The sequence below is a fragment of the Barbus barbus genome (assembly GCF_936440315.1).
Source record: "Barbus barbus genome assembly, chromosome: 24".
NCBI lineage: Eukaryota > Metazoa > Chordata > Actinopteri > Cypriniformes > Cyprinidae > Barbus > Barbus barbus.
This window is the reverse complement of record NC_136752.1, coordinates 4,724,221-4,744,676: the sequence shown is the minus strand read 5'-3', so window position 1 is coordinate 4,744,676 and position 20,456 is coordinate 4,724,221. Positions and strand designations below refer to the sequence as shown.

At 35.8% G+C, this 20,456-nt stretch overlaps 1 protein-coding gene across 3 annotated transcripts in view; it reads left to right on the top strand.

Moving 5' to 3' along the window:
- LOC306843379 (laminin subunit alpha-4-like) overlaps positions 1 to 18,942 on the top strand; it is a 59,227-nt gene extending 40,285 nt beyond the window's left edge. For all 3 annotated transcript variants that reach the window (XM_079374834.1, XM_079374836.1, XM_079374835.1), the window contains 14 exons: positions 43 to 185; positions 288 to 417; positions 900 to 1,037; positions 1,378 to 1,511; positions 3,605 to 3,763; positions 4,903 to 5,056; positions 5,140 to 5,324; positions 10,879 to 11,068; positions 11,899 to 12,054; positions 13,699 to 13,858; positions 16,085 to 16,215; positions 17,091 to 17,184; positions 17,670 to 17,789; positions 18,510 to 18,942. In XM_079374834.1, the coding sequence (XP_079230960.1) occupies positions 43 to 185; positions 288 to 417; positions 900 to 1,037; positions 1,378 to 1,511; positions 3,605 to 3,763; positions 4,903 to 5,056; positions 5,140 to 5,324; positions 10,879 to 11,068; positions 11,899 to 12,054; positions 13,699 to 13,858; positions 16,085 to 16,215; positions 17,091 to 17,184; positions 17,670 to 17,789; positions 18,510 to 18,655 (2,040 nt within the window). In that variant the 3' untranslated portion in view covers positions 18,656 to 18,942. The remainder of the gene's footprint in view (positions 1 to 42; positions 186 to 287; positions 418 to 899; positions 1,038 to 1,377; positions 1,512 to 3,604; positions 3,764 to 4,902; positions 5,057 to 5,139; positions 5,325 to 10,878; positions 11,069 to 11,898; positions 12,055 to 13,698; positions 13,859 to 16,084; positions 16,216 to 17,090; positions 17,185 to 17,669; positions 17,790 to 18,509) is intronic.
- Positions 18,943 to 20,456: the final 1,514 nt, after the last annotated feature.

Below are 20,456 nucleotides of genomic sequence, written 5' to 3'. Positions count from 1 at the left end.
TGTAGCTTTTAACACCCTATTATTGCTATTTATCTTTCTCAGGTGTCTGTAATCTATCATCACTCTAAGAAGATCATTCTGTTAGTGGACAGAAGCCATGTTAAATCCATGGAAAATGAAAAGAAACCCTTACCGTTCTCTGATATCTATATTGGAGGAGCTCCTTCTAGCATTCTTCTTTCTAAGTAAGAACCATTGTTGCATATTAATCCTCATATCAGCAGTAGGCTGCTCATTTCTAACACTCAACCTAGCCATATGAATGAGCCGTAGCCTATGTCTCACAGGCCAGAGCTGTCATCCCTGGTGGGACTGAAGGGTTGTGTAAAGGGCTTCCAGTTCCAGAAAAAGGACTTCAATCTCTTGGAGGAGCCGGGAACCATTGGCATCAGCAGTGGCTGTCCTGAGGAATCATTTGTATGTAGCTCACCTTCCTATAGTCACAGACTGTATCTGAAATCGCATACTTGTAGGTCATTTTTTGAATAAGTATTACTTTGCAACCTCTAAAAAGGTATTTTTATGGTATGAGTGCAATATGAATGTAATCCAGATGTACTACCTTTGCCATGTTGTTATTGTCATGTGACCTACCAGCACCAGTTGCAGTAACATTGCTGGATTTGTGCTGTTTTGCCTGATGCTGTCAATGAGACCACATCATTTTGATACTTGAATTTTGTTACTCCAACCATGGCTAAAAAAATGAATTAGTTAAATGATCACAGGCTCATGTACACAAATGCCATTTCCGTCAGTGCTGTATTTAACTTATTCAACAATTAGCATTATGGATATCATGTCTGTGTAATGTTGCTATGTACTAAATAATAATAGTAATAATTAAAAAAAATTATTTATGATGTTTTAAAAGGACTGTTGTTGTTTATTACCTGCAGATGTCCCGTAAGGTGTATTTCACTGGTGATGGCTATCTGGGCTCTACAGCTAAAATCTCACCATTCCAGTCTTTTGAAGGAGGACTAAACTTCAGAACACTGCAGTCCAATGGACTACTGTTCTACCTCAGAGATGGGGTACAGTCTTTTTTATTATCTTCTTAGTTTTACCATGTTTTACCCAGTCAAGTCTTGTTCTGTCTCTGACTAAACCGTAAACCAACCAACAAATGAAGGAGACCCAAGGTTTTGTTGCTTATGTCATTTGAAACATATGAAGTTACATACCTGTTTCAGTGGTTGCATCACATAGAGTACAACACTTTTCCCCCATATGATCCTGCAGAGTCCTTGCTAGTGTAGAAACCGTTCTTGCTACTGTGTATGATGGAAGGGGTTTGGGTGAATGTATGTTTGATACAGAGGGTACTTTTTTTCCCATGATGTTATAGATCAAGCCAGTCTTTCTCTGTTCTAGCTGGATGAATTTTCTCTCTCACTGGAGAATGGTGCTGTGGTGTTCCAGTCCAAAGGAACCAGAGTCAGATCACATAAGAAGAATTATAATGATGGACGATCTCATTTCTTAGTTGCCTCAGTCACCGATCAGAAGTAAGTTGCTGACTTTCTTCAACAATTTTCACACTTTAAAAATACTGACATATTGTGTCATCCCAGGACATCCTGTCCTGTATTCTGTACATTTGCTCACTTTTTACAGTGTCAGCATTTTCATCCATCTTGTGGATGTACTGGAACGGGACGTATTTTCCAACTTGAAAACAACATTTGTGTTGAATTTTAAATTACAATTGTGTTGTATTTTACATTTAGCTCCTTCTATTCTTTCTAGTCATGTTCACATACACGAGACACTGCGCAGCATTTTTTTGCAGAGCACTCTTTGGGATTACACGGTCAAAAGCATTTTTATAGTTTTGACTACCGTTGTTTTTTTTTTACAGTGTCCTTTTTGAAATGGCTTGCTCCGGAAATAAAATCCATTTCCCTGCTTTGACACTTTTTACAAATATTTGCAAAGTTATCACAATTCTACTTAATTTTTTTCTTTGTTTTATTATGTTGTATGAAATATAAAGTTTTTATAATATCCATAAGCGGCAACAGCCGTTCAGATTACCAGTGTTCATCTATTTGTCAATGTTCAGCCTCTGCAGGGAAATCTCCAACATACTTTTATATAAGTGATATTAATGGTCTTTCTATATTTTTCTTCTTTTAAAAAAGTGTTAGTACAGTTTGAATACCTTGCGTTATTTCTCATACAAACCCGATTCCAAAAAAGTTGGGACACTGTACAAATTGTGAATAAAAACAGAATGCAATGATGTGGAAGTTTCAAATTTCAATATTTTATTCAGAATACAACATTGATGACATATCAAATGTTTAAACTGAGAAAATGTATAATTTTAAGGGAAAAATAAGATTATTTTAAATTTCATGGCATCAACACATCTCAAAAAAGTTGGGACAAGGCCATGTTTACCACTGTGTGGCATCCCCTCTTCTTTTTATAACAGTCTGCAAACGTCTGGGGACTGAGGAGACAAGTTCATCAAGTTTAGGAATAGGAATGTTGTCCCATTCTTGTCTAATACAGGCCTCTAGTTGCTCAACTGTCTTAGGTCTTCTTTGTCGCATCTTCCTCTTTATGATGCGCCAAATGTTTTCTATGGGTGAAAGATCTGGACTGCAGGCTGGCCATTTCAGTACCCGGTCCTCCTCCTACGCATCCATGATGTTGTAATTGATGCAGTATGTGGTCTGGCATTGCCATGTTGGAAAATGCAAGGTCTTCCCTGAAAGAGACAACGTCTGGATGGGAGCATATGTTGTTCTAGAACTTGGATATACCTTTCAGCATTGATGGTGCCTTTCCAGATGTGTAAGCTGCCCATGCCACACGCACTCATGCAACCCCATACCATCAGAGATGCAGGCTTCTGAACTGAGCACTGATAACAACTTGGGTTGTCCTTGTCCTCTTTAGTCCGGATGACATGGCGTCCCAATTTTCCAAAAAGAACTTCAAATTTTGATTCGTCTGACCACAGAAGTTTTCCACTTTGCCACAGTCCATTTTAAATAAGTTGGTGATCCTCTTGCCATCTTGACTTCTGAGGGACACTGCCACTCTGAGAGGCTCTTTTTATACCCAATCATGTTGCCAATTGACCTAATAAGTTGCAAATTGATCCTCCAGCTGTTCCTTATATGTACATTTAACTTTTCCGGCCTCTTATTGCTACCTGTCCCAACTTTTTTGGAATGTGTAGCTCTCAAGAAATCCAAAATGAGCCAATATTTGGCATGGCATTTCAAAATGTCTCACTTTCAACATTTGATATGTTATCTATATTCTATTGTGAATAAAATATAAATTTATGAGATTTGTAAATTATTGCATTCCTTTTTTATTCGTAATTTGTACAGTGTCCCAACTTTTTTGGAATCGGGTTTGTATTTTTGTGAACAGTAGTTTTAATTTAAAGTATTTATTTTTATGATGCATCTAATCGTCACTATTGTTGATAAGAAAACAATGGTCATTTTGTTGATCTCATATCAACATTCCACACTTCCCTGATGAATACTTGTATTAGATGAAGTTCTGAATCTTTTGAATCATCCTTATATGTGTAAACTTGTTACATCAACCATTTGTTATTCGTGATCTCTAGGTATGAACTTATCATTGATGACAAAGACAAGCAGGATAAGAAGAAGCCGTCTTCCTCATCTCAGTCAGATAATGTTCCAAAGACTTTCTACTATGGAGGCTCTCCTATAAGTTCCATACAGAATTTCACTGGGTGCATCAGTTACGCATACCTTAGCAGGTAACAAATACAACCTACACTCAACAAAGCCCTTTACGAACAAGACTATATTGAACCGAGTTGACAAACAGCTAATTGATCTAATCCCAGTTCTGATAGCAATGACTGTGATTGAGTGATATTATGTTTTTATTATTTTTTTTTATCTTCACTGAATTCCATAACTAAATTTCTTGTAGAGCTCTCTGCACCTTCATCATGGACTTAGATCTTTTTTTTTTTCTCCAGTCTGTCTGGTTGTTCAAGTATTGATGGTCATAAAATACAGCCTTAATGTTGTCTAAATCCACCCAAAAATATTTTTTTTTTTATGAAAATGTACTCAACCTCAGGCCATGTAGATGTTTGTTACTTCATATGAACAGATTTGTAAACATTTAGCATTATTTCACTAGCTCACCAATGGATCCTCTGCAGTGAATGGGTGCCGTCAGAATATCTCCAAACAGCTGATAAAAAAAATCACAATAATCCACAAGTAATCCACACCACTCCAACCCATCCAAGTTTTGTGAAGCGAAAAGCTGCATGTTTTTATGAAACAAATCCATCATTAAGGCATCTAATTTTAAACTGTTGATTTTGGCCAAAATACGAGTTCATAATCCATAATAATGCTTTCTCCAGTGAAAAAGTCCATCCCTTGTTTCAAAATCCACGTATATATTTTCTGATTCGGATTCCACTGGTGAAAGCAATATTATGAATAGAGGACTCTGAAGCAACTGTTTGAAATATTAATGATGAATTTATTTATCAAAAATACACAGCTTTTTGATCACAAGACTTGGATGGACTAGAGTGGCGTGGATTACTTGTTGATCATTGCATTGTTTTTGTCAGCTGTTTGGACACATTCTGATGGCACCAATTCACTGCAGAGTATCTACTGGGGAGCAAGTGATTCTGATGCAGAAAACTCATCTACTCATCTTGGATGGCTTTCGAGTACATTTTAGGCTAATTTCATTTTTGGGTGAACTGTTCTTTTAAAACAGCTCTTAACACATATTAACAGTAACAAACAGCACTCAGTGTACACAAATGGCCTTGGTCATGTGTGATTCCAAAATGTTATATTCTATAGTGACTTCAGACTATTATTTATGCAACTGTGATGTGATGTGTATGTGATGCAGGCAGGATAGAGATATAGAGCCAGAAGACTTCCAACGTTACAGTGAGAACGTGCAGGTGTCGCTTCAGGACTGCCCACTAGAGAGACCCCCTGCTGCTCTGCACAATAAAGACAGCAGAGAATCATCTAGAAGAAGTCCAGAACACCCCCGCAAGGTGCAACATAACAACACACACAGATGCACGAATACAGTGTGTAATTACACTGTTATACACTTAAACATACTGTTGTTTCTCAGGTGGGCAGAGATGAGTCTAGCATGACACATGGCTTAAAGAACAATCCTTTGGATATTCCGGAGACAGAGGCTGCTTCCTGTTACCTGTCCTCTCACCCCCGAGTGACCCGCCACGCCCATCACTATGGCGGTTTCGCCCACAGCCGACATGAGTACACAGGAATTGCCAGTGTTATCAGAGATGAGTGAGTATTGTTGGGTATAAAGAAGGATGACTGAAGTGGAATTAACTCTAATTAATAAAAGAAATTCACCAAAATTTAGTATTTCCAACATAGGCTCCTTGGTGACATTTCTTGTTTGATATTTTGTGACACTTGTAGACTATCCACTGGACAGCTCAAAAAATGTTCAGTTTAATCTGAAACAGATTCACAACATTTTATTATGTTAGCTGTTCAGTGAGCAACACTACAAAGATAAAGGTAGAGTAGGTGATTTTGGAGAGGCTAGCAATAGCAAGCTATCTTTGAAAGCATAAGATCCCACCCTTCCTGCAAATCACTCTCCAAAGCCACGCATCCTCCAAAACACATGACCGGGCTCAGGCAGACCGGAAGGTATACAGCAACACAATGAGGCATCGCTGGTGGAGGGATGAAAGCAATGCTGGCAGATTACCTCATGTCTCCTTCACCAGTGAGAAAACAGTACAATGTGAATACTATTACAATAATAAAGCAACAAATGCAAATACATACAGTTAGGTCCATATATATTTGCACACTGTCACAGTTTTCATAATTTTGGCTCTGTATGCCACCAGAATAGAATTAAAATGAAACAATCAAGATGAAATTGAAATTGAAGTGCAGACTTTGAAGGGCCATGAAACCCCAGATTACTTTTTTTTTATAGATTTTAGCAGAGGTGTTTGTTTTGCACATCATAGAAGACCATGTTAGCATCCGTTAATTTTAATTGTTGGAGAAAACTGGTTAATTTTAAGTTTTTTTCCCCACTATTTTCACAATTTTTTATCTTCTGCTTTAAAATCTACATTGTGTTGATGTCACAATTTGTGACATGGCAAAGGACTATAGTACATCGATGACGCATTGGTGCCTTAAATTATTCATGAGACTGCGTGTTCTTATCCTATGAGAAGACGCTTCTCTTAATTATTCACAACAGCATGTGTTGATTTGCTATGACAGACGCTTCAGACTGTGAGATCGCGCACATTAACTGAGAGAAACGTTCATGAATCGGAGGAGAGTGTTTGTTTTTGCTTTGTGATAAGAGTTCGGCAAAACGCAATTCATTCACTTAAGTCAAGTCACCTTTATTTATATAGCGCTTTTAACAATACAGATTGTGTCAAAGCACTTAACAGTATCAAACTGGAGGATAGAGTGTCAGTAATGTATAATGATAAGATTAAACACTCAATTTTCAGTTAAAGGCATTTCATTATTGAATTCAGAGATGTCATTGTCAGTTTAGTTTAAATAGTATTTGTGAAATCAAATTGGCGATAATCGCTAGAAATTAAGTGTCCCCAACTGAGTAAGCCAGAGGTGACAACGGCAAGGAACCAAAACTCTCTCTGTGACAGAATGGAGAAAAAAAAAAACCTTGGGAGAAACCAGGCTCAGTTGGGGGGCCAGTTCTCCTCTGGCCAGATGAAACCCGCAGTTCAATTCCAACCCCAGCCATGTCAGATTGTGCAAGAGGCTTATCTGATTCCCATGGTCTTGTCCCGATGGGGCATTTTAATTTATAATTTAATGTACTTGTTATATTTGTGTTTTATTCATTATTTGAAGTTTTTCATTTATATGATTTATTCATTTGCTATAATTGTAATGTATAGTTTAATGCATTTATTGTTTGGTCTATTTTTATAATATACTGTATATTTGTTTGTTTATTATAATTTTAATTTATAGTTTAATTCATTTCATATATTTCTGGTGTATATATATATATATATATATATATATATATATATATATATATATATATATATATATATAATTTATTATTTTAAAATGTATTCATTTTTCATATTTGCATATTATTGTTTTAATTAAACTTTTATATCTATAAATGTATTATATTTCTATTTTTATATTGTTACAATTTCTAACAATAATAGTATTATGTAGTTATATTTTTTGTTTTATTGTATTTTTAGTCGAGGTCTTAACTGGGGATATGCCCCTGGGGCTCATCCAGGTGTCCCGGTCCCGTATTAGTGTGTTATGTGTAAGCCGTGTTAAAGAAATGTGTCTTTAATCTAGATTTAAACTGACAGAGTGTGTCTGCCTCCCAAACAGTGTTAGGTAGATTGTTCCAGAGTTTGGGTGCTAAATAGGAAAAGGATCTGCCGCCTGCAGTCGATTTTGATATTCTAGGTATTATCAAACAGCCAGAATTTTGAGAACGCAGCAGACGTGGAGGACTATAATATGATAAGAGCTCGCTCAAATACTGAAGAGTTAAGCCATTCAGGGCTTTATAAGTAATTAACAAGATTTTAAAATCTATACGATGTTTGATATAGGGAGCCAGTGGAATGTTGACAGAACCGGACTAATATGGTCATACTTCCTGGTTCTAGTAAGGACTCTAGCTGCTGAATTTTGGACCAACTGTAGTTTGTTGATCAAGCGTGCAGAACAGCCGCCCAATAAAGCATTACAATAGTCTAACCTTGAGGTCATAAATACATGAATTAGCATTTCTGCATTTGATGTTGAGAGCATAGGTCGCAATTTAGATATGTTTTTGAGATCAAAAAACGCAGTTTTACAGATGCTAGAAACATGGCTTTCAAATGAAAGATTGCTATCAAACAGCACACCTAGGTTCCTAACTGATGAAGAAGAATTGACAGAGCAGCCGTCAAGTGTTAGATGGTGTTCTAGGTTATTACATGTGGGGGTTTTAAGTCAGAACATTAATACCTCTGTTTTTTCAGAATTTAGCAGTAAGAAGTTACTCGTCAACCAGTTTTTTATATATCGACTATGCATTCCGTTAGTTTCTCAATTTGGTGTGTTTCACCGGACCGCGAAGAAATATAGAGCTGAGTATCATCAGCATAACAGTGAAAGCTAACACCATGTCTCCTGATAATATCTCCCAAGGGTAACATGTAAAGCGTGAAAAGTAACGGCCCTAGTACTGAGCCTTGAGGTACTCCATACAGCACTTGTGATCGATATGATACCTCTTCATTCACTGCTACGAACTGATGGCGGTCAGATAAGTACGATTTGAACCATGCTAAGGCACTTCCACTAATGCCAACGAAGTGTTCTAGTCTATTCAAAAGAATGTTGTGGTCGATAGTGTCGAACACAGCGCTAAGATCCAGTAGAACTGATAAAGAGATACAACCACGATCAGATGAAAGAAGCAGGTCATTTGTAACTCTAATGAGAGCAGTCTCAGTACTATAATACGGTCTAAATCCTGACTGGAAATCCTCACAGATACCATTTGTCTCTAAGAAGGAATATCATTGTGAGGATACTACCTTTTCTAGTATCTTTGACAGAAAATTAACTGTAATTAACTAGATCTTAACTAGGTCAAGTTGTGTTTTTTTTAATGAGAGGCTTAATAACAGCCAATTTGAAGGTTTTGAGGACATATCCTAATGACAATGATAAATTAATAATTGCCAAAAGAGGATCTATGACTTCTGGAAGCAGCTCTTTTAGTAGTTTAGATGGAATAGGGTCTAACATACATGTTGTTGGTTTAGATGATTTAACAAGTTTATACAATTCTTCCTCTCCTATAGTAGAGAATGAGTGGAATTGTTTCTCAGGGGATCTACAGTGCACTATCTGACGCGATACTGTAGCTGACGGCTGCATGGTTACAATTTTATCTCTGATAGTATCTATCTTGGAAGTAAAGTAGTTCATAAAATCATTACTGCTGTGCTCTTAGGAAATGCCAACACCTGTTGATGCTTTATTTTTCGTTAATTTAGTGACTGTATTGAATAAATACCGGGGGTTATTTTTGTTTTCTTCTAGAAGAGACGAAAAGTAATCAGATCTAGCAGTTTTCAATGCTTTTCTGTAGGATAGGGTACTTTCCCGCCAAGCTGTACGAAATACCTCTAGTTTTGTTTTCCTCCAGCTGCGCTCCATTTTCCGGGCTGCTCTCTTTAGGGTGCGAGTGTGCTCATTATACCACGGAGTCAGACTGTTTTCTTTGATCTTCCTTAAGCGTAAAGGAGCAACTGTATCTAAAGTGCTAGAAAAGTGTAACTGTATCTAAAGTGCTCCACAACACAAGTGCAATGCTGTACTAGGTGAGCTACCAAGCAAGTTTGCTATAGCAGAAAATCCATAAATATAGACCTGGTTATGTGATGGAAACATCAAAATGTATTCGCTTACAAATCACACGCTATAATAAAAGTTTTTTTTAGGTCAATAGTACAGTATTGTGCAAGGAACCACACAAAAATTATTCTTTAAGTTGTCAGTGTTTTAAAGCATTGAATTGTGAATATGTATAAGAATGTTGTTTGGAGTTTCACAGGTAGAGGCACTTTTTTTCCCAAAGTATTTCACTGCAAAGCTTGTTATTTACTCACTACTCACCATCCTGCTTAATCAGAAGCAACATGTGCTGAGTATATAAACAAAGTCATTGTCAGTCTTTATCAAGGCCATAATGAGGATCTGAGGACATGTGAGGCTTAACCCAGAGTTACAAGCAGTCCTCACAATGTAGAATAAAATATGCATATGCTGTATAGTTACATATAGGCTATATAGTTGATATATTCAACATAGCCCTAACAGTGAAGAGTGTGACTGTAAAGATATGGGACCACATGACTTTAAAAATACAGAGGAAATGATATTTATACAGCAGGTAAAATAAGTATTGAACACGTCACAATTTTTCTCAGGAAATATATTTCTAAAGGTGTTGTTGCCTTGAAATTTTCACCAGATGTCAGTAACAACCCAAGTAATCCATACATACAAAGAAAACAAATTCAGAAATTAAGATATGCGTAATAAAATGGAATCCCTTATGAAGTAAGGGAGGTGCAAAAAGGCATGGAGAGCAAAGACACCAGCTGAAATCTATCAGTAATTAAAAAGCAATCCTGCCCCTTGTCAGTGGAAATTAATATTAGCTGGTCCAGTCCCAACACCGTACCAGGATGATGAAGATGAAACAAGGGTGGAAATGTCAGCAAAACAATGATCCCAAACACAGCCAAGAAATCTCTCAACTGGTTTCGGAGAAAGAAAATAAAGCTGCTAGAATGGCCAGCCAATCACCTGACTTGAATCCAATAGAAAATCAGAACTAAAGATCAGAGTTCATAGAAGAGGCTCACAGAACCTTCAATATTTGAAGACTCTGTGGAAGTATGGGCCAAAATCACAGACACCGACGTTGTTACCGACATCAGGTGAAAATTTCAACAGCACCTTTAGAAATATACTGGGAGAAATGGTGACGTGTGCAATACTTATTTTACCTGCTGTAAATGCCACCACAAATGCTTGTGGATATATCAAAAACATAACCTGGCCAAGTATACCACCTGACTTGAATCCAACAGAATATCCTTTTTTATTTTTAAAGAGAAAAATGAATAAATAAATGATAGATAGATAGATAGATAGATAGATAGATAGATAGATAGATAGATAGATGGATAGATGGATAGATGGATAGATAGATAGATGGATAGATGGACCTGGCGAAACATAACAGTGTTCTCTGTTTTTCCATCTTTTTTAGATCTCACTTTTCTCTATCACTGAAAACACAATCAGCATTCGGACTCATCTTCTACCTGGCTGACGAGTCTGAGGAGAACTTCATGGCTCTGTTCCTCACTCATGGAAGGCTGGTATTCACATTCAGCTCGGGCCAAAACCAAGTCAGAATCAGATCCAAGGAGAAATACAGTGATGGACAGTGGCATGATGTAAGTTAAATCTGATTTCAGTTTGTAACTAGCAAATACGTAACACTCCACATAGAGAGAGAGAAAAAACCCCCCTGCAAATCACATACTGGCTAGTTTTACTGACTGCTGAAATTATTGTGTATTTTATTTTAAATTGTTAAAAAGATATCACAATAAATATTAAAGTCTTTCAAAGTTCTCTTTATTTATAGTAGGAATACTAAATTAAACATTGAATAACAAAATTATATAAATTATCTGTAAAATTATTATTTTAATTTTACAGAGGTCAAATTACTCACCTTTTGATTGACATCCCACTAGAATTTTTGGTAACACTTTATTTTACGGTTACACCTATTAGTTGCTTATTAGCATGCATATTACTAGAATATTAGCCATGTATTAGTGCTAATTAAGCACATATTAATGCCTTATTCTACATGACCTTATTCTACATCCCTAATCCTACCCAATACCTAAATTTTTAATACCTAAATAAGTCATAGTTAATAGTTAACAAGTGTTACCTATTCTAAAGTGTTACCGAATTTTTAGTATAGTAGTTTCATTTACATCACTTACAGCGTAAGACAGTTATTGTCAGTGTAAGCGTAAGCAAAAGAGGGGACGATTTCATCAAAAGCAGTCAGTATAAGATCCTTGACTAAAATAGAGTAGTGTAGAATTGAGAACACAGCCTTCGAATGCTGAGATGTTCAGTTCAGTTTGGTTTGTCAGTCTTGCAAGTAACAGAATCCTCTTCCCAAATAAGCATGTAATTATTGAATAGTTTGCAGGAGTGGTTATTTTTGTGACACTTTATCTCTCTCTCTCTCCTTCTGTAGATAATCTTTATCAGAAGTGGAAATGATGGCAGACTGATAATTGACGGTCTTACGGTATTAGAGGACAGAGCTCCAGGCGGAAACATCTCACTGCTTGTCCAAGATCCTCTCTATGTAGGCGGGGTGCCGCCTGATCAGGCCAAGAAAAACATTCAGGTATTGTGATCCCTCATTAACTGCCCTATTCCCTCAGGTGCTTCAAATCATTCAGATCTATCTGAAAATGAATAATCCTTGTAATTATCATCACAGAATTATCTGAAACTGAGTACAGTCCAAAGATGACCAGTGAACAAGTGCAGTAGAGCACTAAATATCTTGGCATTAACAGTCTGTCACTGTAAATATCCTGTGTTGTCACAATTTAAAATAGTATTTACATTAATTATGTGCAATTTTTCAAGAAAGCTTATCTGAAAGAGCTTATTTCAGAGCTGATATATTTTATTGTCTGGCAGCTGCATCAGAATACATTACTAGTGTTTCTATCCTCACTGTCAAGCACACACTGTAGCACACTCTTGACTGTTCATAGTAATAGAGTACTGTATGCATACCTTTTTTCTTTACTTATTATGGAAATAATATACTTTAAAATAATAAACATACCTGCAAATTGAATATAATGGCATTTATGGTAAACTAAAATACTTTAATGTAATTAAAGAGTAAGAGTTATGTGTGTTAAGAAACAAGATCATAAAAGTGCACTCTCTTTAAGTACATTAAAGTGGCCTTTTATTTAAGTGGCCATTAAGTGGCCTTTTATTTATTTCAAGCGGGGAAGTCGTGGCCTAATGGTTAGAGAGCCGGACTCGTAATCCAAAGGTTGCGGGTTCGAGTCTCGGGCCGGCAGGGATTGTAGGTGGGGGGAGTGAATGTCCAGCGCTCTCTCCACCCTCAATACCACGACTGAGGTGCCCTTGAGCAAGGCACCGAACCCCCAACTGCTCCCCGGGCGCCGCAGCATAAATGGCTGCCCACTGCTCCGGGTGTGTGTTCATGGTGTGTGTGTTCACTGCAGTGTGTGTGTTCACTGCTGTGTGTGTGCACGTTGGATGGGTTAAATGCAGAGCACGAATTCCGAGTATGGGTCACCATACTTGGCAGTATGTCACTTCAAAGTCTTGTCTTGTTTTCTTCACCATGATAAAATAAGGTCTTTGGGTTGATGCAGTTATCCTAATCTAATTAGATTAGAAGTCGAATTGATATAGAATTAATATATTCGGGAGGACATTGTAATTTCATACACAATATTGTGAAATTAACATTAACCACAATTAATAAATGATGTAACAAAGTACTGTTCACCTACTGCAGAGCAACAGTTAAAGGAGGAATTTGCTGAGAAATGATGATCTATGAAGGATAGTTGACAAGGAATTGTTTTGGGAGGTTGACATGTCATGTGGTGTGACATGCTATGCTTAAACCTAATTAGCATATTAACAGCATTATTATGTATCTTTTTACATGGCTGTCTGGAATACCTGATTTGGATTGGTCATGGTCAATCACAGCATTCTGCAGTCAAATATTGTTTGTATAATGTCTACTAAAATCAATATTTTTAGACAATGTCTCCTACACTGTTATGTGCTATGACACAAAACTAAAACATTTTCTTTTCTTCTCACATCATAAAAAATCACAATAATTTAATAACGTGTCCTTTTATTTATTTTTTTGTGTTATATCCTTAGTGTTGGGTCCTGATCACCATGTTTGAGTTTATTTTATGATGATGTTAATGAACCGACTGTTAATGAAATGTATACGTTTCTCTTACTTCTGTAGAAGACGTCTGTGTCTGGCTTCTCTGGCTGTGTGCGGAGTCTCCAGCTGAATGGCCGCTGGCTCACCTCTGCCTCCCACAGTTTTGGGGTCACACCCTGTTATGAGGGACCCTCTGAACCAGGGACATACTTCACTGAGGAGGGAGGATATGTGCTGCTGGGTAACATACAATATATCACTACTACTCTCTCAAATTCACTTAATTAAATGTTTTAGTGTCAAGAAAGAGGAGACGGTATTCCCATCACTGACCCCACTGGGTGTGTCAGCATGAATTTATTTACATTCTTGATTTATTCCTCAGCGACATTAACGGAACAGAGTTTCATCATTTCAGTGAATAATTTACTCATTAAAAAAAAAGGTATTAAGATATTATTAAAAGCTGTCATGTCTTGTGGACTAAGTGGACTAATAACTTATTCAGGCAGGGTTATTATTGGTAATTAAAACTAAAATAATAAAGAAATTATTTGAAGTTAAATATGTTGACTGAAAAAAAAAATATATATAAAAAACCCCAAATACATTTATATTTTAGCTAGGTGACAGCATTTCCAATTTTTGCTCAGTTTAACTTAGAACACTAAAATAGCAACTGAACATAACTGCCATTCTATTTGTTATTTCAGTTTTAATGATTTGACTATTTTAACCTTTTGACATGTCAGCATCCCGGTTATCATTCGAAATATACTACAATATTTTACACTTAAAATCTTTGATAATCTTGCAAAACACGTCGTTGGAAAGGTCTGAGTCTCAAGGTTCCATATCTGGTGGTTATTGTGTGATAGAAGTAATTTTGTGACAAATGTCAAATTTGTAATAGGAAAATGCATCAAAAAAGTTCAGTGAAGTTTGGGTGTTAAACAGTGGCTGTTTTTGGTATAGCACCTGAACAAAATCTCACAGGAACCTCAATTTTTGTGATATAAATTTCAGACATAAGGCTTTAATTTTATTTAAATTTAGATTCCAATATATTTAAAAAATATATTTTATATAAAAACTTAAATAAATAAATCAATTTGAGGTGCAAATAGCATTGGATTCTATTTACTCCAAGTGAAAATAGCAGTATTTTCTGCTATTTATACTACTTTTTGCAAATAGTGGCAAATATCTGCACCTCAGTATTATGGTATATAAGACACTATGCACTAACACTGAGTGTAAAAGATAATTTTTGTTAGAATTATTAAATGGATGCCACCTTATTGTAACAATAAAGCCTCCCTACACCTACCCTAACCCTCCCCAATACTTTATTTTAAACTTTTCGATTATTTCCTTCATTTTTATTGAAAATAAATGCCTTTCCAATGTGATAAGAGATGTGAAAATGGAGAAGAACGAGTTCGGCAAAAGGTGGATTTGAACTCGTCATAAAGAATGCGTCAAGCGCTTATCATCTACATCACTAAAGCAATCAATTGATAGCCGTCTTTTGTAATGTTATCCAGGCCAGCCACACGTTGATGGGCGGAGTTAGTGCAAATAGCCTCTGCCAACAAAGCAGGCTTTTTGCGGTTAGTGTAAATATAGACACACTGTGAACATAAACATAACATAATAAACAAACTTAAACTTTAACTTTTTTTAAACTTGAATTTTTTAAAAATGCTTTCACTTCAGCAATAATTTGCTGATTGTCTTTTTTTCTTTTTTTTTAAGAGACAAACCTAAGGTCTGTATTCCAAAGTGTTTATGAATTACAACCATTTGGTAGTAATTCAAGTTTGGATAGTGCATTTTAACATCTATGATCAAAGTGGAGGAGGTAATGGTTAAAATGTGGAAAATAATACTGGCAAAGAACGAGTAGATAAACATTTGACTGTTTAACCCATTACACTAACCCTAATTGCTCACTTATCAAGAAAAATAGAATGTTTTGTTTGTGAGCGACATTATGGTGAGAGCCAAACTCACACTAACCAGCTTGAGCCAGCTTGAATTCTCATGGTGGTCTTGTGCAAGAATACCACTAAAAAAAATAGCCCAACACATAAGTGAGAGCCACAGACAGACAGAGGCTCCTGTGAGAGAAGTGGAATGTGATCTGCCGCTTGTTCAGCCATCTGATTGGTTGGTGCAGAGGTTGGGGAAGATTGAATCAGTCCTCAAGGTCTTGGGAAATGGAGTTGCAGCTGTTAAATGTGCATAGAGACATTTCACGCCTTAGTGCGGCGGTCATGGGGTTACACATAACTCTACTTGGCTCAAGAGGACACAATTCCAGCATGCACAGCTAAACAGCTGAATACACAGCAGTGATCAAGAATCAGATGTCTCCTTGTCTAAATGCATTAGCTGTTTGCGGTTAGAAGCTAATCCAAGGATAATATGCTGACATAAAATATGTTCTTCTCCTGACATTCAGATGACTCCTATCATTTTGGCTCAAGATTTAAGATGGTGATAGAGGTGCGCCCTCGTGTGATGTCAGGAGTGCTACTGCATGTCTTCGCCGGAGAGAAGGAATATCTCACCCTGTACATCTATCAAAACCAGGTCTGAAGATCCTATCAAAGAAAGTTTTAGTATGATAGTCAACACATCAAATATTGTACTTCTTCAAAGCATGACAAAGATGATTAAACATAATGATTTAAAATGTACTTTAAATTAAAACATTTAATTCCACATTATTACAAAGTATTAAATGTGAAAGAAATATAGTCATGAAAATGTACTATATTAGAAAAAAGTACAATTAAGAATATTGTTACTTTTATTAATATACAGCTCTTTAAAAATATACTTTTAAAACTGTAAGTAACTTTGCACATTCAGTACAATAATCAGGACATCTTTTTGTCTTTCCCACATTCCTAAATGTCAGTCATAATCAGTAAGGACACCATATTGTACACCCCCCCCCCCCCCCCCCCCAAAGTTAATTAATGTTATTCATTTCAATGTTAACAATACATTTTTATATAGCTATCCTAGCTATTACCTATCTACCGTTTACAGTAATATAGTGATGTAACTTGCATGTCTGTTCATTCATCATTATCAGTTATAATTTTTAAAATATATGTTAAAATTTGAGTTTTGCCTAAATTTGAATTCATTCACCACAATCTGTACTTATTTTACTGCACAACTGAACTATTTCTTCTTCTTTTTTTAAGCATCATATAAAAATGTCAATATAATTCATAAGCACATTGTACTGAATCTTGCGGTGTTCGTAGAAATCTCAGAATTATTTCTATGCTGTAATACTTGTTTGAGCAGTAACCAAATATACAGAGCTGAGGGAATGCAATGCAAAAGCTTCATAATGTATTCCTGTGCATGTATTTGCCGTCTTGTTTGTTTTCATGAGAGATTTAATAGGAACAGTGAAGTCACGTGTTTGATTTGATGGGGTTTTGTAGGTGGTTGTTGCGGTGAATAATGGTGTCCGTGAGTTCTCCACCTACGTCTCTCCTAGACAAGAAATCTGTGACGGAAACTGGCACAAGATCACAGGTAGAGACTTAAAACCCATACAAGTTTTTTAATGTTAGAACTAGTAATAACTGATCATGTGCAGGAATAATGCAGTGCTAACTGACATAACATTTATTACATTATAAAAGCTTTTCTGCTTTATTATGTGTTTGTACAAACCAATCATTAATTACCAATTGTAATTAGGAAAAAATATTATAGAATACAAATCATAGGTTATTGTCCAGCAGTGTATTTGATTTCTTAGCCAATTAAAAGATATGCGAAAAAATAAAAGTCTACCTATTAGACAAAAGTCAGTAAAAAAAGGTTTATTTATTTATAGTTTTACATTTCTGTCCCCCTCACTTCTGAAATGATGGCTACACACCTGTATATGACTTGAATTTGTTATAGATAATGATTACATGTTATGGAATCCTGTTAGGTCAGTGACTAACTGTGAGGCAGCGAAGCCTCTTCATCAGTGTGGTGCTATCATTAAGCTTTGCTGTGTTTTGCAGTGATCAGAGATGGTAACGTGGTGCAGCTGGATGTGGATTCAGAGGTGAATCATGTTGTGGGGCCTGTTCGTGAAACAGCACAGAACAGCAGCTCTCCAGTGTTTATTGGAGGAGCCCCAGGTCAGTCACCACCAGTTTATGTCTGTCTGTCTGTTATCTATTTTATTGTCTGTGTTTGTCTGCACTCAAAAAAATGAATCGGTCTAAATTTACATTTTATGTAATTCAATTGAATAACAATTTTCCATCCATTTAGATTACATAGTTTTAACATAAACAAAACAATAAACTTAATGTGATTCATATGCATCAGTCATACGTGAATGAAACAGGTAAGATTTATGTAGTAGTTCACAGCAAAGTCCCCACACTGCTCAGTGTTCATGTGTTTCCACACTACAGAGTGTTAAAGTAGCATTGAAGCAGTGTTGGAGTTAAGCAGATAATTATGTGATGATTGAGCATTAATGATGAACAGCTGCTGTTATCAAGCAGAATCACTGAAGGAAAGAGAAACACAAGAACTACAACTGACTTCAGCCACAGCCGAAGATGAAATCAACTGAAATAAAAGAAGACATTAAATCTCTCAAGATCTGATTAAACAGCTTCACAAACAGCATCAGATGGACTTTATTTCTGTCAGACTTCTAGAGAAGCTCTGATTGAGAATTAACAGAGGTTTAGATGCTTTGTTTCGTTTGCTGTTGGTGTTTCTTTCTTGTCTTTGTGACTGTATGAGTGAGTGTTGTAATTATTCCTACTCTAAAGTCAATAATTGTAGCTCATATATCTCAGAGAGAGCTTATTCCAATTTTTTGATCCTTTACTCTCCTCCAGACTCGATGCTGCCTCACAGTCTCCGCAGCAGAAGGGGCTACACGGGTTGCATGAGGAACCTGTCTGTGAACGAGTCTCCTGTGAGCTTCAGTAAAGCGGCTTTGGTCAGCGGTGCAGTCGGTGTGGGCGCCTGTCCTGCTGCTTGAGCGACGGCAACAGACATCAACCTGTGTCATTGCTTGTGTTTCAGTAAAGAATGAAGCACCACTGTCTCTTCAGCATCATTTATTGCTACAGTATCCTATCACTATGAAATATTGAATTAATCACTAATGTACTGTAAACCAGAGCACTGCAAGCATTGTGTTAAACTGATACAAAAAGAACTTAAACTGAGGTATGTAATTTCTAAAAACCTGATACTTTAAACAAATATGCACAAAATATTAACAAAGCCATACAGTCCACCTTAATAAAGCTGATGTTTTCTGATATTTGTTTTATATCTGTTTATATTAACTTTATATAAATATATTGACATTATTGTAAATATTACATTAATATACTAACAACAATATACTTTTTATAAAACATTTTTATGGAAGTTGTAGTTCCATGTACAAATGAACACTTCCATATTTAATATGTAATACCTGCAAAAGACGAAAAAATGTGTTCTCTATTGGTAGAGAGGAGTTACAAAGTCAGTAGTGCACTGATATAGCCTAGATTTAACACTTGTGAACTTATTGGAAGGATGGATATTTAAAATTTTTAAAAGCAAGCCTCTTTAATTTTGGGATGAATATTAATTTTTTTTATAATATATTTAAAAGTTAACAGAATGATCAAATAAACAGGGGTTACATACAAAAAAGCTGGAACTGTAAACCAGTTGCGTAAGAAACATTTAATTCTTCTGTTCAAAAATATAATTAAACCACTTGTGTCATGTGATTTATCAGTTACTTTAACTTGCTGGGTGTTACAGTGAGAAAAATTACATGTGTTAACTTAGGGCTAATGCAATCACCGGAGAGATGAAACAACAGCAACAGCAACAACAATATTAATTTGTAACCATTTATTTTTAATTATTTTGGTCTTTTTTAAACTGATCTACAAAATAACCTTCTGTGTGTCTCTCTGCATTTCTCATAATTGTAATACCTAAGTATTTAATTGTATCCTTAATAGGGATTCCATAGATTAATGTTGTCACATTGGTGAATGGACATGATCTTTCAATTTGATGAATTTAAGTGAAGAGTGTGCATGGATCTTCAATATACGACAATCCATCAATATCAAGAAGTGCTGAATTTAAACCAGATTTTGCCCAGACTCTGTTCCCATCTGGACCGGGCATCTAGGATTTCAGCTTACTATGACCTGGGACACACTAATTCTAATCTTGGATACTGTTTAGGGTGGATAGTATGTTGTTTTGATACGCAGGGATTCATGCTCTGAAATTTATAAAGAGTGTGTAAAACTTTTTTTTTTTTAAGTACACTAAATTAAAATAAAATATCTGAACATGCACATGACAAAATTAAAAAAGCTACAAACTATAAAAAAATTAAATTAAGAAGTAGGCTATTACAAAGAACAAGACGAAATTCCAATAACAATCAAAGTACTTAATTAGACACATAAATATAAAAGGGTAAATGAATCATTAAATCAGCTGCACCAGATCAAAAAATAGGTAAAAAATATTAAAGGGTTGTTAACAAGATATTATAATAAACAATGCTTATCAGTTAAATACAACAGAATGCAAGCTTTTTTATTCTTATTTATTAATTCTTGAAGAGTACAAACAGGTGGAGTCGTGAAAATCTACATTTGTGGATAAAATGCTTAAAGGAAAAACAGTTGTGGGTAGAAGGGATACAGCTCCAACCGGAAATTAACAATGAAATTAATTGTAGACCTATTAGATTGTGTTTTATTAACATCTACACCTACTCCAACCCTAAGTCTACCCCTTACAGGAATTAA